We start from the raw sequence: 16,899 nt of genomic DNA on the forward strand, positions 1-16,899 counted from the left end.
AAGAACCATATTTATAGTCATGGCTACTATCAGCTGTCCAGCTAGAGAATATTGAAGAAAAACAAGCATTTTTAATATATTATAGTTAATTTATCATCTAAGTGACATGTGTAGGATAACAATGGACTGGAAACAGTAAAGCAAAATGATGTATTAGAAAAGGAAATTTTAGGGTTATGTTGTTGTGTCTTTTCTTTGTGTTTTAAATACAAGCCACACCTACACGTATTGCTAGATGGTAACAAAATTCATGAGAACCACAAAAAATACAGTTGCTGGAGTAAAAAGGAACATTGAGATTGAGCGAGCAACAAAAACACTTATTTGTATTACTGTGAGGCACAATATAAAACACACTGCCCAAACAAATAAACACTGCCTTATTTATTTGGTGCATCAAAGATGACTCATCTTTCCAGCAAAGGATAAAGGTACCTTCTTGCTGTGATAGAATTTACTCTTAGAAGTATTTCATAGATTGCCAGGCTGGGAGGAAAAAAGTCAGAGATCCTGGAGGTAGCTACCATGACCCTAACCTTTTCACCAGTAATGTTACTTACAGTTTCCAAGTGTCCCACTTTGGCTAAATAAGATGTGACTGTTTTGGACAGCCCTCAAAGACTGCTTGCTCTAGCTGCTCTGAGCTAGACCACACACAAAAAGCCAGAAGCAGGGGAACAGTGCAACTCCCTACTACGCAAAGCAGCAGCAAAGTTGCTTTGAAGAACAGGACCCTTACAGACGTCCTGCTCACCACCACTTCTGACAGCCAGGCCCTCTCTACTAATGGGGAAAACATCCCCTCGAGATTTGGGGTTACTGAACCTAACAGGTTAATGGAGTTTACACAGACTTCACAGCCACAGAGGTGCTTTTAAGTCAATTATAGATGCAAGTTTGTCAATTATATGGACTGTTTCTAAAAACCACATTGGATCTCAACTCCGTACACATGATGAAATTGAGAAAACCTATCAGAGACATACAGAGATTTGATGCCCACAGCATGAAGCAAATATGCCTCGAGTTTGGGGCAGTATTAGCTTTGAGAATTAAATAACCAGCAAGCATCATGCAAGATGTTACAAGACTAACCAGCATACCAAGTGACAAAAGATGGGAACCATGCACAGTTCCCAGAGTAGGCAGACAAGCAGATACTGTACAAACATAGACCAATATAAATACGAGTACAAGCAGCGGCACTCTATATAGGACTCTCAAATCCTCATGTCCTTTAGGCTCTGGCACTTCAATGACAACGTAAAGCACATCAGATGCAGAAAACAAGTCATTGATTTTAAAAGAAATAATCCTTAAATTATTCATTTAGCTAAATACAGTTACTTCAGCTAGATAATCATTCAAAAAATAAAACGGAATTAACATCTTCAGTTTAGAAAATATGACATTTTACCTGAACAGCAAGGGAAGATGCATTATCAGAAAGCAAAATTTGTTCCTCTGTTGAAAGAAAAAAAACAAAAAACACAATTACAAAAAACAGTGCCCATTTAGCTACTGACCTGTAACTGTTAGCCATTCTGGGTTGCATTTCTTACGCATCAAACAAGGAGTACATATATAATTATTATGCAGCTGGACTGGAAAACCTGTGATACGAGTATTAAAAAAAGAAAAAAAAAAAAAAAAAGAATACCAGAAATACTTCTCCTGCAAATGCAATTGCATTTATCATACATTACCACCAATGTACAATAAAAAATGCTCACAACTAAAACCCAAATGTTTGAGTTTTATGCCAATTACTCTTCTTCTAATCAAAGTTAAATAAAACCGCATCTTCATAACTCCTCTGGCTAAAAAGTAAAAGCATTCAGAAACCTATAAAAGCGGCTTGCAGTTAATATTGCACACTGTGTCTAGGTCTGTCACACAAAAGAAAGATGACAAGTTCACTGCAATAAAAATTCCATGCTTAGAAGACTAGGGCTGCTACCTATTAGTCTTCATTACTTTGCAGTCTTCTGACAACTGTAGCAGGCTGCTGAGCCCCAAATGGGGGCCATAATGTGATCTGATGATATATGAAGAGCTGCTAAAGGGAGCCTGAACCATCCTAGCCTATACATTTTAACAGTTCCTTTTTACTGAGAGCCCACTTTACCACAAGACTTCAAAAATCTGCTGCCTCAGCTATTGGTGCAGTAAATCTGCCAACTGTGCCTGCAACCACATCATTTTACACTGCCTAGAGCAGCCAATATAATGAGTCAATAATAAACCAAGGACCTTATAGGCCATGAATAGCTGGTTTATATTGGCAGATGCAAGCGTAGCTAAAACCTCTGACCAGACAAACAACACAAAGGACTCTTTTAACAGTTTCTGTGCTTCCTTGCAGTTAATTATCTTAGTGCATATTTAATGTGTTTTCTAAAAATAAAGTCATTATTAATTGCAAAAACCAGTGTACCCACCCTTCAGTTGCTGATACAACGTAGCATTTTCAGGCCAAGGCTCTGCGGCTGTGGAAAGAAGAGGAATTAATTAAGCAAGCCAAACAACAATTTGCTTGCAGATGCTAACTGAACACAAACATTACCTAGAGCAGGAACTCACACTGCAAAGATGCTGATGCAAGATTTAACCTGCCCTAAAAATGTCCCACTGTCACTCTCCTCTCCCATACTTCTCTCCTGCTCACAGAGGAACAACACAGAGCAGAAAACTAAGTCCCAAAATTTAAAGTTGCAAGAAAAGCTAAAATTCAAGCTACATTACAGAACGGCCTTGTAATTCTCAAGCAGCCCAAGCAGCTATTTTCCCTCCACCATAAAGACATCCTTGTGCACATTCCCATCACAATTCTGGCCACTCTCAAGAGCAACTATTTATTAAGGTACTAAACAAAGAATTCTGGAACAAACAGAACCAGACGCAGAGGAGAGAGGCACAAACCTCCAAAACAAGTGTGAAGAATGCTTTGGGGAAATTGAAAAGCTTTCTGCCTTTTAAAGTTGTGTCCTGACTGGTCCCATATAATCCCCACAAAGCCAGGTGCTCGGGCATGTCAGAAACCTACCCACCAGGACGACTGGGACTACCTATTGCTTTAAATGACATACTGGTGATGATTCCCTAAGATGGGAATGTCAATATGCATTAAAAAAACTGCATCATCAGTTGTTCAAAACAGTTGAACATTTGTTAAAAAAAAAAAGGCAAGGAAATAAAAGACAATCACATCTTCCAGTTGAGAACCGTCGCACTTAATCAATCATACACCACTTGAATTTATGGGAAGGCAAAAATAATAATCAGTACTGATTTACTGTTAATGGTAGCATTAAGATAACATTCTTTTGTCTCCATTACATTCCTTGTTAATGTCTGATTAAAAATCTATTTTTAAATAGCAATTCAAACCTCACATTCTATCCAAACTAGCTATTTGTAAACAAAATTAATGCTCTCATCGTATAAATTATTTTTTAAAGCAATAATGTCTATAAATAACTATGTGTGGTTCAAACAGAAATACGCCACTGGCTTCAGAAAGGTCATTCTTTGTGTCTTTGCCCTCAGAACTCAAAGAAAAAAAAATGCATGATTTTCTAACTATCGTTCTTTTTGATACTCATGACGTATTAACTTTTATGGAAGTCACATAGAACTGTACAGCTCATAACACTGTACACAGTTTTGCAAAGGTCACTGCCTTTAACATTAAGGCACAGAGCCTATCAAAGCTATACTAGTATGGGCATGAGAAAGCAACTAATCACATTTAAGTGTCATGAAAAAATGTTTTATGTTTTATTGTAGCAGTTATTGGTTTTACACCCCTCCATTAAAGTTTTGCCCTGGAGTAAAAATTCTTGAGGTGGAAGTACATTTACTTCTTTAAATAAAAAGAGACTAAAATAGTGTCTGCGGCACTACAGCCTTAACTGTTTAAAATAATTTATCCAACATACATTTCTTCAGATCCACTGAGGTCTTGCAAGAGCAAATGGAATGAGGAAATTAAGAATGTTACTACTATACTTTAGCAAACTTATCAGTGGTGGACTCTGAGATACTTACAGAAGTAACTAAGTCACAAAGGTACACTGATCTCATAAATACTCCAGCCAACCAGTGAAAACATCCTTTTTACATGCCCAAAATGGTATGGTGAACTTCAAATTGCATGGCCCCACTTCTACTGAAAATTTTTGCCTGACTCTCTTCAGATTGAAATGTCAGATTTATATCTAATTCTTAGATTCCAGCCCAAATTGGAAGTGGCCTATTTTTATATAAGCACATGGCTGAAATATTTCAGGCCCACAAAAATCAAGTGAACTTTTCATATTCCAACAAAAGAGCTAGGTATATTTCAAGAAATTCAAACACTAATTCCAGTCTTATCTTGGCACTAAGCTATATGCAGCCATGGAGACAGATAGATATATAAAACAGCTTCTACAAGTGTAATCCTACCAAAATGTAGTTTTGTAATCCAAAACTACACTGCTGCTAAGGCATGCCACATCCATGCTATAAACAAGTAGAACATTTTTTGTAACTTGTTTGCCTTTATCGTCTTAAATTTTCCTTCCACATTCTACTGATCACATACAGATTTTCATGAACCATATCTGCTGACCCTAATTTCGTTAGTCATGATATGAAGTCTTTATCCCACAGTCTTAGTACACAGCAGTACATGCCCAACTTGATGGAAGGAAAGGACAAGAGTAGTTTAAAATCTTTGCATTCACTCAGTCACAGTTTAGTTGTGTACTAATATATGTATTTTGACAAGTAAATGAAATGAGGACAAGCAGCCACATGAAAATCTCAGCCTTCATTATTAGTACACCTTAAACTTCAAATTTCAGCAGTTCTAAGACAATGAATGAATAATACCCCCTGCACTTGGCACCTGAGGGTCTCCAGAGGGAGGTCACAATTCTGACCGTGTTCAGACGAGGTGGACACATGCTCACCAGCCCTGAACCAAGACCTTCCGTTCTCTGTACACAGACCAGATAAAGGATAACTGATTTTGCTATCACTGTATGGACTGGATTTTAAAACAATCAACTTCACATAAAGATTCACGTATCATTACTCATATCCTAGAAAAAACATTCTGCAGCATGCATTCAGAATTGCATGCTGCAGATTGTGTTCAACAATACTGGAGATACATACACAAAGCCTGTGCAATCCTCTGGAAATCAAAGAATTAAATACCCACTCACTATCTGCCTCATATCTTCCAATTTCTACTCACTCTCTTTCTTCCAAGATGTTTAGAGTATGAAATATTTTTTCTGATGGAGCAGGAAGTTTAAATACATGCTGCTACACAAGATGTCCAGGTTCATAAGGTGCAAGCTAAATTCAAATATCAGCTCCCAAGGTGCCCTCGATCAGTTGTAAGGTGAAAACATGCGGCTAAGGGAGACCAGGACCCCATTGGGGAAAGAGAGGAGGAGGAATTGCTGAAAGGATGTCACATGCCTCCACAAGAGGAGAAAGTGTGTAACATCTTTAATGTACGGCAATGACTCTTGCCTTATGAATGTAGGTGAAGACATAATTTGTGGAATAATAGGCACTAATATTACACGCTGCTTCAGTTCTGTCATATTTCCAATCCATCAAGTTGATTAATGCTATAATAACTCCTCACAAACTTATCATTTGTGCACTAATGAAGTCAAATCCAGTTTATCCTTCGGCAACTATAATCTTCTGGTCTGTAGATGTTCGTTTCCCTGCAAACCACAGCTACTGTGGCGCTAGGTATATAAAGAGAAAATTAACAAATGTGATGTCAATTCAGTTTTAGAAGCTTTCAACACAGAATCACATTTATGTGTTAGATCCTACACAACAGACATTTTTATCATTAGCTGCTCCCAGGATGAAATAACTGCCTGGAAGTATGCCTTACAGGAATAGCTTCTCTACATATCTTAAGAATAAGGAACTATTTGGTTCTTCCTTCTGCCTCCATAATCAGAGGAATTACTATTGTGTGGTTTTCAATGGGACTCTCTCAGGCTTGCAGTCTTTCATAAAAGTTGTTTTCCCACCCTACTGAAACTTTTCCCATGCTTAACAAATTCAAATATTTAGTCTTTCATTGTGGATTGTCCGCTGTTTGTTCAGGAGAAGCAAACCTCATACTGTTGTCTTTCCCTACTTCTCCTCTACCACGCTGCTTGTTTTAATGCCAGTTACAGGAAACAACCATCCGTAGGATCAGTCCTCCCTGTTAAACATGTCTGAAATGAGCTTTGAGCTCAAAAGTTACTGGGAAGTGAGAACTAAAGGGAGATGGACAGAGAAAGCATCACTGCATAAGGCTTATTATCCTAGGAACTGAGAATTCGGCAGATGCAGCATCACAACAACCGGAGAAGTTAAACGGCAAGTAGACCACCGACATAAAATCTTCTTTGGTTTTGTGGATGAGTCAAAATGCATGACAATTTCACTAAGCACAAGGTGTTTGTTAGTCAAAGTGTTTTACTTATTAACAGTTTAGCATAGAAAAATGTAGATTTCAAAGTGTTAACAGGGTTCTTAGGCGTCAAATTAGACTTTTAGAAGAAAATTCTGTGAACCGGTGTGTTGTATGTTCCCAGTGGAGTTTTAATTACTCGGGTTTGTAACTATCTCTTAAAACAGATTCCTAGACTCCTCACCTGTCACGTCAAAGAATGACCTAGAAAAGACATCATTTCTGCTCTTACAAAAAACTTCCAAAACACAGAATGAGTCACAAAAGTCACGTCAAATTCTTTGCCACTAAAAATGTATTGCATTAGGTGCATTTTTCAGATTTTGTGGTGAAATGTTTTACTTGAGCAACATTAAGGCCAGAGACAGATATTCAAATAGCATTTTGATTTCAACGTTGCCAGATGTTTCATACTGCCATTTCAATAATAAGATTTTATCCACCCAAATACTTTTGGGACAGCAAGAGAGAAGAATGCACATATGCTGTAAGCGATACTTAAGAGCACTGGACCCCACTATCAGCAGGGGATCAGCAGCTCACCTGAGGCCTACACACATCTCAGCTCCAACTAATGCTCTCAAAACAGGACATACTATACTTGCACAGAGGTGAATCTTAATTCAAAGAATGAGAGGCCGCAATAACATCCCCCCAGTGAAGTCTGTGCAAAAGGGAGTACCACATTCCCAAGATGCTCTACAGTGCCTCAGCCCCACCAATTCCTTGTCCAGGCTATTCAGAGTCTCTTTATGAATGTACAAAACTTGGTTTCAACTCCTACACTCTGAATTACTGGGAAACTGTTCGTCCTGTGTCAGTACTGCCTGGATGGATGGGGGAAACAGACATTTTCATCCATCTTCCCCAAGCAGCTTCACGATGATGAAAGAGATGAAATGAAATAAATGGTTTACAGTTATGCCTTTAATCCTGTTACTTAAAAAAATAAGACTCTGACTGTGAAAATGAGAAGACACAAAATACTTTGCATGTTAAATTGTGGAATATGCTAAACAACAATTTAGCCATTCCAGCGGTCTAGTATGAATAGCCAGTTTCAAGCAGTAGGGTATGCGGTGCGGTTTGCCCTGCTAGTCTGCCATTAATTTAGCACACTTGTCAAGCTGCAGCATTCTTGAATATCAGCCACAGACAAACACCAGAGACCTGTGGATCCCGGCATCAAGATGCTCCCTCCTGCACAGGAAATTAAGTTATCAAGAGGTTAAAAGTTTTCGTAGGAAAACACTCAACTTGAAATTAGGTTGTTCCCAGCTCTTAGCAATACCATAGAATTTCAGTGGGGCAAGAACATTTTTGGAAGGCAATGCAGATAGAAATTATTTCCTGTTATAAAACTAGCCTATGCCTATTAAGAATCAAGGCTAAAGAATTAACACAGAATGTTACTATCCTGTTGATTGTTTCTCAAGTAAGAAACTATACAGTGAGAAGTAAATCAAGACAATCTCTGCCCCAAATCTCCTTTAAATTAAAATTTACTGAATTCTCAGTATGCCAGCAATTTATCCTTTGATATCTTCTTTCTGCTTCTGTAAATTAAGTACTCAGTCAACTAACAATCTCTTCCATGCATTTCAATCTGTGCTGTTGTGTAGGTGAGACTAGGACCTGGCCCAGGAACATTTGATCTTCTCAGACAGAGCAATTTCCTGAAATGTTAAGAAGTTGCATACGGATCGTATAGAAATGAAGACTACTCCTTCTCTAAAGTCACCACATTTGCATGGATCAGTTTCTTTTCTGTTATATTCTTCTCAAACACTTTGATACTAAACTTGCATAAAAAGGAGGAAAGCTGAAATATCTGTATTTACCAGTTTGGTTCCCGTGGCATTAAAGGCCTATTAAAACAACCAAGAGGCAAGATATCCTCTATTAAAAACAACAACAAAAAAGTTGGCATTAATTTGAATCACTGTATTGCAATATTGCAGCTGGAGAGATTAACTTACACATTATTTCCACATAGTTTCCTTCAGCCTCTCCCTAGGTACAAATTTGATTAAATTATAATGAGATACCTCAAAACTGTTTTCTCACAAGAGAAAACACTAAAAAGAAATTTAGTCTTACATCTGTGCAACATCCACATCCAACAACATTACTTACAAGTCTCCAAACATTACGCATCAAACATCATAACAATCAGCAGGAAAACAGTTACCCTTTTTAGTTTCCCAGGACTGGTGCTATGGGGGGACTTGCTGCTCACTATGGTCTAGATGTAGTAACCCAAAGAAAACCACACAGAAAGCTATCCCACAGACTCCAGAAGGAAAGAGGATTATTAGCTGCTTGATGTTAAGATGCATCAAAAAGAAGCAGATGATCACTTCATTCTCTTCACAATACAAATCGGTCATATTTTCAAGTAGCAATACATTCTTTAAAAAGAAAATGCCAGGAATTGATGTGTTTCTATATCCTTATTACAGGAAATAAGTGGAAGTGTGTATATATATATATAGTGAAGCTGCAGCCACTTTGGAACCAAAGCAGTTAAAAATATACATCTCGTACATTAACAGTGATCAATAAAGGAAGTATGAGAAAGTTGTGAATTAGCTGCCTTAAGACCCACCAGTTCAACCCACCCACACCGAGTACAGATCAATTTCATGTAACTGGCCCGATCCTGTAAACTAACAAGGGCCAAGAAAAAATGAAAGCATCAGCAACTCCCTGGCTCTGCAGACAAAGGACCAAAAAGCGTTTCATAGTGCCTTGCCAAATGAAAACCAACTTTCACACAAGTTAAACAGTATGCATTAAATCATGTATCAAATAATTACATCATTTGCTTAAATCCATCCCGGGCCTCCTTTGTAGAGATATTACAATTCAGATAAATCATGACTGTTCAGTAATTATTGATCAAGCAGACTGTCAACATAAAGATTCAATCTCAGCAGCAATTCTCAAACTTGAGTTTCCTGTGGCTGCACCACTAAGACAGTCAGCGTGTGACATTACTGCAGCAGCCATTTAGCATGACACAATCTGCTTCTTCGCCCTCCAAGAAAGCTATTAATTGCATGTATTTAAGCATTAGTCCAATTCTGTTACTGTCTTTGAGTCGACTTTCCAGAGAGTACACATCTGCGGTTCAATCCTCCAGGGTGCTCAGCGCTCTCACGCTAGAGGAGGCCACAGGAGGGAGATCACTCAGCATCTCCGCACTTGCAGAATCATGCCTCCCATCAGAAGAGGAGGCCACAAAATCTCAACAAAATCAAATCCATAAATAAAAGTTGTTCCCAAATCAACATCTGGATTTCTTCAGAAAAATCAGAGTGTGCCAGCTAAATGATCTCAAAAGATTTATTTATAAGGTCCTGACAAGCTGGAGCTATTTTACTTATTCCTGATATTCAGCACAAATGCTCCATCTCGAAGCTCTGTAATCCTTAATTACAGCTTTTTATAGATCTCTAAATCAATCCCGTCCCTTTGTGCTACTTAAGTCCCTTGCCCCTCTTTGGCCCTGACTCAAGTAGTGAAACTTCAAGCACAGGAGCTCTGAAGAGTAGGACACTGGAGGTATGATATTCATGAATGCCTTAAGCGCCTTACTGGACGGGGACATTTCTTAGCCATGTTATCTACATTTCTATACTTTAAATCAGTCCTTTGAAAGCTCTCTTAGATTGAGATCCCCTCTTCTCTGTGGTAGTCTGAACTCCTTCTCCCCTAAGGATGTCTGGCAGGCAGTCTGAACACCATTTCAGCAAAGTTCCCCAAGGAGCTCCCTGCTTCTCATCCACAGCACCCCTACTCTGATCCACAACAGAGAGCCTACACATCTGTCCCGCCAGACAGGACCTCAATATCCCATACCTGCTCCAAAAGCTGGTCCACATACACAATTCCTGCTCACCCAGCCCTGGCCCCTCTGGCCTTTTGTTAAGGCTCCCCTTCATTCTCTCTTTCCTGTCTTGCCCACAGCCCTGAGCGCAGCAGTACCAGGAGCTACAAAGTGATGACAACAGAGACTCTCTGTGCCAGAGTCTTGCAAAGAGGCAAAAAGAGCTCAGATCTCTAGGCAGGAGAGCTCTGCAGGGCAGAAATGCAAGCAGTTAGCACTGGTGCAGTCAGCCAGCCAAGCACTGCCACTAGCAAGGGGGAAGATGCTGCTTTAGGGCTCACAGTCTTTAAGTCAGCCCGAAACAGACAATGGTATTTGCAACAGCACCTCTCAGGCTCCTCCTCACCTCTGGGAAACACTACAGACTTCCTACTTCAAAATCTGAAAACGTTTATCCTCTTTCTCTTCATCATATCCTCACAGTCTTCCTCATTTCTTTTCCAAGACTTTCAGTGAACACACTGCAATGCATCCAGTTTCTCCAATATGGCACTCAAATGCAAAAAAAAAACCACCAACACATGCAGATGGACTTTGAAAGTTCTTGCTAGGAATGCAAGCAATACATCAGCTTCAATTTCATTATACAACAGCTAGAAGGCAGAACTGTTAAAAATTCCCATCTCTCAGCATTTTTACTTTCCAATTCAGTACGCACATTCCAGTTTTTTGGTTGGGCTTTTTCCCCCCCAAATGAGACTGGTATCAATTTTTCCTGCATTCTTTGCAGCACCATTGTAATTTTTTCTTTTGATGTTTCCAATCCTTCCTACGCATTTCATAGGTTTTACTACTACATGTAACTTCCTCCAGTTTGTATTAAAACATCCATGTTCACGTGACATCTATGTTGTCTTCTTAATAACTAAAGACCAGAATTTAAAAATAATAATAATAAAAATCTCAGAACCTGGTGTGGACTTTCTCTCTGTCCTCCCCATGGCTTGCATGCAGCTGCAGCTTTTCACTCACTTTCAAAAGAGACAGCTGAAAATGCCCAGCAATGCAGCAGCGTGCGACGCCTGTTCAACTAGAGCAAAGAAGGACAGCAACCAAGCTCTTTAATTCATTCTTGTTTTAAAAGGGAAGCAGCTCATAGGGTCCAAATCTACACGAAGAGACCATGTTAGTGCCTAGGGACAGTCAGAGAACAGAGCATCCAAGGACCAGAGAGAAAAAGGGAGTGAGAAAGAGAAGAAAAATCTGGTTCCTCTCTGAAGTTGTTCTTCTATGACCTCTTGTGAGCTCCTAAACAGCACTCATACCCGAATCATTCCACAACTGATGAAAGCTCACTTGCAAATCAAACTGGACAATAAGAAAATACGTGTTACTTTTCATTTACTAATTTTGTTACCATTATTTCTAGAGCAATCTCATTTCTGGCATGAGAAAAGAAGATAACTACTTTAGCAGAAAACATGCAACGATAAAATGCTGATTAGAGAAAGACTGCTTAGTCTTAATGGAGCCAGAAACAACTATAGAAGCATACTCTATCATAAACTGTAATTATATTGCTTTTTAAAAACAAGAAATAACAATATCTAAAATGAAATATGTACTGGACTATAATAATTGTGAAAGAAAGTAATTTTTCCCCTGACCTAAAAAAAGATTAGATAGGCAATCCACTCAAAGGATTTGTTCAAATCAAGTCATAAAATATATGTGTCTGAGCACAAATTGGCAAGAGGAGCGCAAGAGACTTGTTTATTGAAACTGAACAAGAGTTAAAGGGATTCCTTTTAGTTTTATTACCAATGGGAAAAAAAAAAAAAGCACATGTAAAAGAACACTGTAAGATAAAATCATACAGCCTGACAAATTTGTTATTTTCAAATCACCTCTTTTTGACTACAAGCACCTCTGCAGGAGGCTTAAACAATCTGTGCTGCAGACAACCTATTATCAAGCAAGAATAACTATTTTTTTCACCTTACACATGCAGGAAATGTTAACATTTACCTATGCACATTTTGATGCACAAAATGCATACTCAGTTGAAATTTTATGTCTTTATGTGCAGGAACAATTTAGGTGGTCAGGTTTCATTCCCTGTGTATTTGTTCTCAGCCAAATTGCAGCTTGTCTCAATACATAAAACATGCACGTCAGAGATTTATTTTCGCTCTGGCATGTCACATTGGAGGTAGACTCACTAAGAATGTAAAATATCTGAAGGCAGAGGGCATCTGTTTTTCAAACTGCATTCATTTCCCTTAGTATTAAAACTAGCCTAAGACCCTTGGACGTAACTCAACAGCAATAAACAGCAGTAATTTTCCAGAGATCAAAGGACAAACAAGGATATTATTTTCTCTCTTTTGATCACTGATCTAAAACTAATGTTTTGGGGAAAAAAAAAAGTAAAGCATATTGAGTAATTTAGTGATCAATTAAACATCTTTTCAACAATCTTTTATAGATGATTTGAGCAGTCAGCTTCTCAAAACTACTAGAGTTAGAAAGATTAATGTTCTGGACCACTTGAAAGCTGGCACTCTAATTCTTCTTACAGTATAAACACTCATTTCCTATCCTGTTAATACGTGATTGATGCTGAGCTACTCTAAACAAATTCTCTACCATATTATCCAATTAATATTTTCTACAGTTCAGAAATAGATGATTTAAAATGTGACATAACATGCTTGCAATTCATGAAGCTATGGAAATATTTCTTTATTATTATTCCCTGAGACACAGAATCAACCTCTATATTTCTGAATAAGCGAACAGTTGAATGGCACTAAAGCAAGTGTTTTACTCCACGTAAGTGATTTAGTCATCGTTTTGTATTTAATCATTAATGCATTACAGCAGCAGGCTCTGCTCAGCATGTTCGGGTGAACGCATGTTGCACAGAGAGGGTGCTGAATTACTGCAGCAGCGCAAGCGGGCTGAGCAACTGATGGTCACAGAAGAGCTGAGGCTGGAAGGCACTTCTGGAGGTCCGGGGTCAGCTGCAGCAGGTTACCCAGGGCCATCTCCAGTTCGGTGCTAAGCATCTCCAAGGATGGAGACTCCACAACTGCTCTGAGCAACCTGCTCCAATGTTAAACCATCCTCAGAGTAAAAAAAGTCTTTCTTATGTTCAGATGGTATTTTCTGTGCTTCAGTTTGTGCTGAGACAGTGAATAGGCACGTCAAAAATGAATGTATAAGGTGCAGGAAAGGTGAAGATAGGTAGTGCTTAACAAAAAAATTCAAATACATACACAAGCAAGTCAGTTGTAAAAGAAAGTTATGATCCTTTTCTCTACTAAAACCCTCCCCTCAGCTTTTAAAACATTTCTAGAAAGCAAACTATGCTGGGATGATTGTCTTTAAACACCTGCATGCAAAGACCCATGCTTTATAGCTGTTACATGTTAGAGCAGCGGTAGTTCATTGCAACTGCCACAACAAAGCGGCCGTCTTCATGGACAAAACCCTCGATGACAAGCCAATCAAATTTCATTTTTATAGACATGGAAAAAATTCTCAATCATTCTTACATTTCCATACATACATAACAGAAAGGCAGTATTCACAACCACAGATATGGGGATAAGACACTATTAAAACAAGTGTCATTGTTAAGTGGTATTTCTTCCTTGCAGATGCACCATTTTTCTTCCTCAAAAATATTCTTACATTTGCGGGACATTTATATCTTCTTGGTACCAGAACGAAATATAGTCTGTGTCTGTGCAACATCTCAGGAAATCTAGAAGTACGTTGGGTATTGGCCAAGATCCTGGATAACCTTTTTTTTCCCCCTAGAAGAATCTTCCATATGAACAAATGGAGTGATTTTGCCATTATTTAGTTTCAGTCTGGGACTGGTACATAATACAGATGAGCTAGGAAGGCCACGACCCACTGGCAAAGGTATTTTTTATTTTCAAGGCAGATAACTGCTTTTGACACTGATTCACTTTTGGGAAAGCAAAGGCAATGTCATAATTTTGTTTTAAAGAATGATTCAGTGGACAGGTCTGCAACAAGGATTTGTACTGTACCTTAAGTCACAGCTGTGTATCCAGCAGAAGCACAAGATTAATAAAATAAGCACCACCCATTTCTGCTCTGCAGAAATAGAGGAGCATTGCCAGTATTTTTCTATTAGATGCCTACATACTACTTTACCTATAAAAAGAAAATGAGCATCACTTAACCTGTGACTGACAGGTAAAAGATGACGTGCTACTGTTTTAAGCTTATTAAATTGTAGGAGGGTCCAGAAGTACTTGAGCAGCTCTGATGCCCTCAAAGCACCACCTTAACAGTACAGTTATTAGCACGAGAGTCTGACTAGTATAAGCAGCATCCAACTACCCCAAAGGAGGGGCAAACATCTCTCTAGGAACAGAAGAAGAATGCTTCAGCATGGAGGGAAAGAGCCAGTTGTTGCAGAACTTTGTCTTCTTGTTTCCCGTTTTTCAAACACACATTTTCCTTACACTGTACTTAATTTGGGTCTGTCATTGCTGTATTCCACAACAATTTGCTTGTTTAGCAGGAAGTTGTTGCAAAAAAAACCAGCACTTTCAACAAGAAAGCAATGAGATACCTACATACAGTATAGTTTTGAGTTTGTAATTCCAGAAGAAAGTAAATATCAGCAAGCTGTCACTCTAGAATATCCATAATGGTCACAGAACAGAGGAACCCAGCAGAATCAACACCTACTCACATATGTCGTTATCCTTGTGTTTCACAATGTAAATAAAATATACTAAAGAGATCATAAAGGCTAGTAAATGGCATGAAGCAATGCTGACTGTGACCATATTCTCCACATCCTGAGGATCCAGGGCTCTGGCCCTTAGAGCGTAAGCATGGCTTGTGCTAACGTCTATGAATTAACAAATGCCAATCCTACCAAGTGGCAGAAGACCCAGCTCCTGAGACAAAACACCGGCTTCCACCTCAACAGGTCAGTAGCAGTTAAAATGCTGTTTCCTTGCAGTATTTATTACTTGTGAGCTTGTGGAGCAGCAAGAAACCAGGAACAGAGAATAACAAGTAAGGAGAAACTGGCCAATGCACTGATTTTCAGTGTGCAACGTACTAAATGGATTTTGAACTTCCTAGCCAGGAATTACCCAAGGTGCATGTTTTCTTTTTCCTTGAGAGCAGATTAATATCATTTTTTGCTAAACAACTCCACAGCGATCCACAGTTCTCTTTTATGACATGACTCACACCCAGTTTACACGGCCCAGCTGCAGCAGATCACAAGCAGCAAAGCACTGTCGCATTTCCCAGCTTCACAAGAGCAACACAGCACACACGGCACGCTCCCGTGGGGCGCGGGGAGAGGGTGGCACCGCGCTGAGCTCGCCCACAGAGCAGGACTCAACGCCAGCTGCTGTAATTATAAATACCATGCAGTTTTTTGGACCACTGAAGAAAAGTAAATAGTTTTAAAGACAGACGAGTTATTAAATCAAAGTAAAGATGCGCCCTAGCGTAGGGGTTAGGGACCCCATAAAGGAGGGGGCCTGGCGAACCTGCACGGCTGTGCTCTGCGGGGAGCTGTGCAGGGTGACCTGCCCTCGCCTCCGAGCGCCAGGCGGGCAACGAGAGGGCAAAGGGGCCCGGGGCCGAGCTCCGTACAGCCCCCTGCCTCCGTGCAGCCCCCTGCCTCCGTGCAGCCCCCTGTACAGCCCCCTGCCTCCATACAGCCCCCTGCCTCCCCCGGCCCGCCGTTCGCCTTCCACAGCCGCCCCTCCCCGAGGCAGGCGCGGCCGGCTGGCTCCCAGGGCGCCCCAGCCCCGTCCCGAGGGCTCACCCAGGGGACCGAGGCCGCGGGGGTTTGGCTCCGCACCCCAGCGGGGCGGCTCCAGCTCCGCCGCCACCCTCAGGCCGCGACCCGGAGCGCAGCGTCTGACAGGAAGCGGGGCCCTGCCCGCCGCGTCCCGCCCGCCCGCCCGCGGTTCTCTGGGCCGTCACCCGCCCCTCACCGGCCAGCTGAGTCACGAAGGCCTCCGCCACCAGCGACATGTCGCGGAGGACGGGCGACAGGCCGAGGGCACGCACAGGAACTGGCCACCGGGGCAGCAACTGCATCCGGGGCCCGCCCCGCCCCCGGCGGTCGCCGGGCCGGGCCGGGGGGAGCCGGCGCGCTGCCGCCTGCAGGCGCTGGGAGCGGGGCCGCTCCCCGCCGGCAGCGCTGAGCGGGCAGAGGAGGGGAACTCCGAAAGACCTTTACGAGTAAACGGGTGTTGGGGAGTTACTGTCGCTCTCCTCAGTACTCCAGTCTGAGGAAAAAAGCCTTTTTTGCAGCTCTTTCTTAGTGGTATATCACATGTGTGCAACTTAGGCTGTGATCCTGCAGGGAGGAGTCGGGGGCAAGGCTGCGCTGCACCAGTAGAAGAACATCAAAAAAAACTTTAAAAATACCGTGGCTCAGACAAAGTCCCCAGCCATGGGGAATTTTTACTGTTGATGGAAAGTCAGCTTAATGTGCTCCATATGACATGTTGAGGCAATATCGTAAGGAGCTGAAAGATGCAAGTCCAGGCTATTT

At 40.7% G+C, this 16,899-nt stretch overlaps 1 protein-coding gene across 1 annotated transcript in view; it reads right to left on the reverse strand.

Annotated features, from left to right (window-relative positions):
• The window catches only part of MTX2 (metaxin 2), a 35,823-nt gene extending 19,379 nt beyond the window's left edge, over positions 1–16,444 (reverse strand). Inside the window, exons 1-3 of the mRNA XM_082311827.1 lie at positions 16,334–16,444; positions 2,442–2,489; positions 1,418–1,464 (exon numbers count right to left, since the gene is read on the reverse strand). Of these exons, the coding sequence (XP_082167953.1) occupies positions 1,418–1,464; positions 2,442–2,489; positions 16,334–16,439 (201 nt within the window). The 5' untranslated portion in view covers positions 16,440–16,444. The remainder of the gene's footprint in view (positions 1–1,417; positions 1,465–2,441; positions 2,490–16,333) is intronic.
• Between the last annotated feature and the right edge of the window lie 455 nt (positions 16,445–16,899).

This window comes from Platalea leucorodia (genome assembly GCF_965183815.1).
Source record: "Platalea leucorodia genome assembly, chromosome: 5".
NCBI classification, from domain to species: domain Eukaryota; kingdom Metazoa; phylum Chordata; class Aves; order Pelecaniformes; family Threskiornithidae; genus Platalea; species Platalea leucorodia.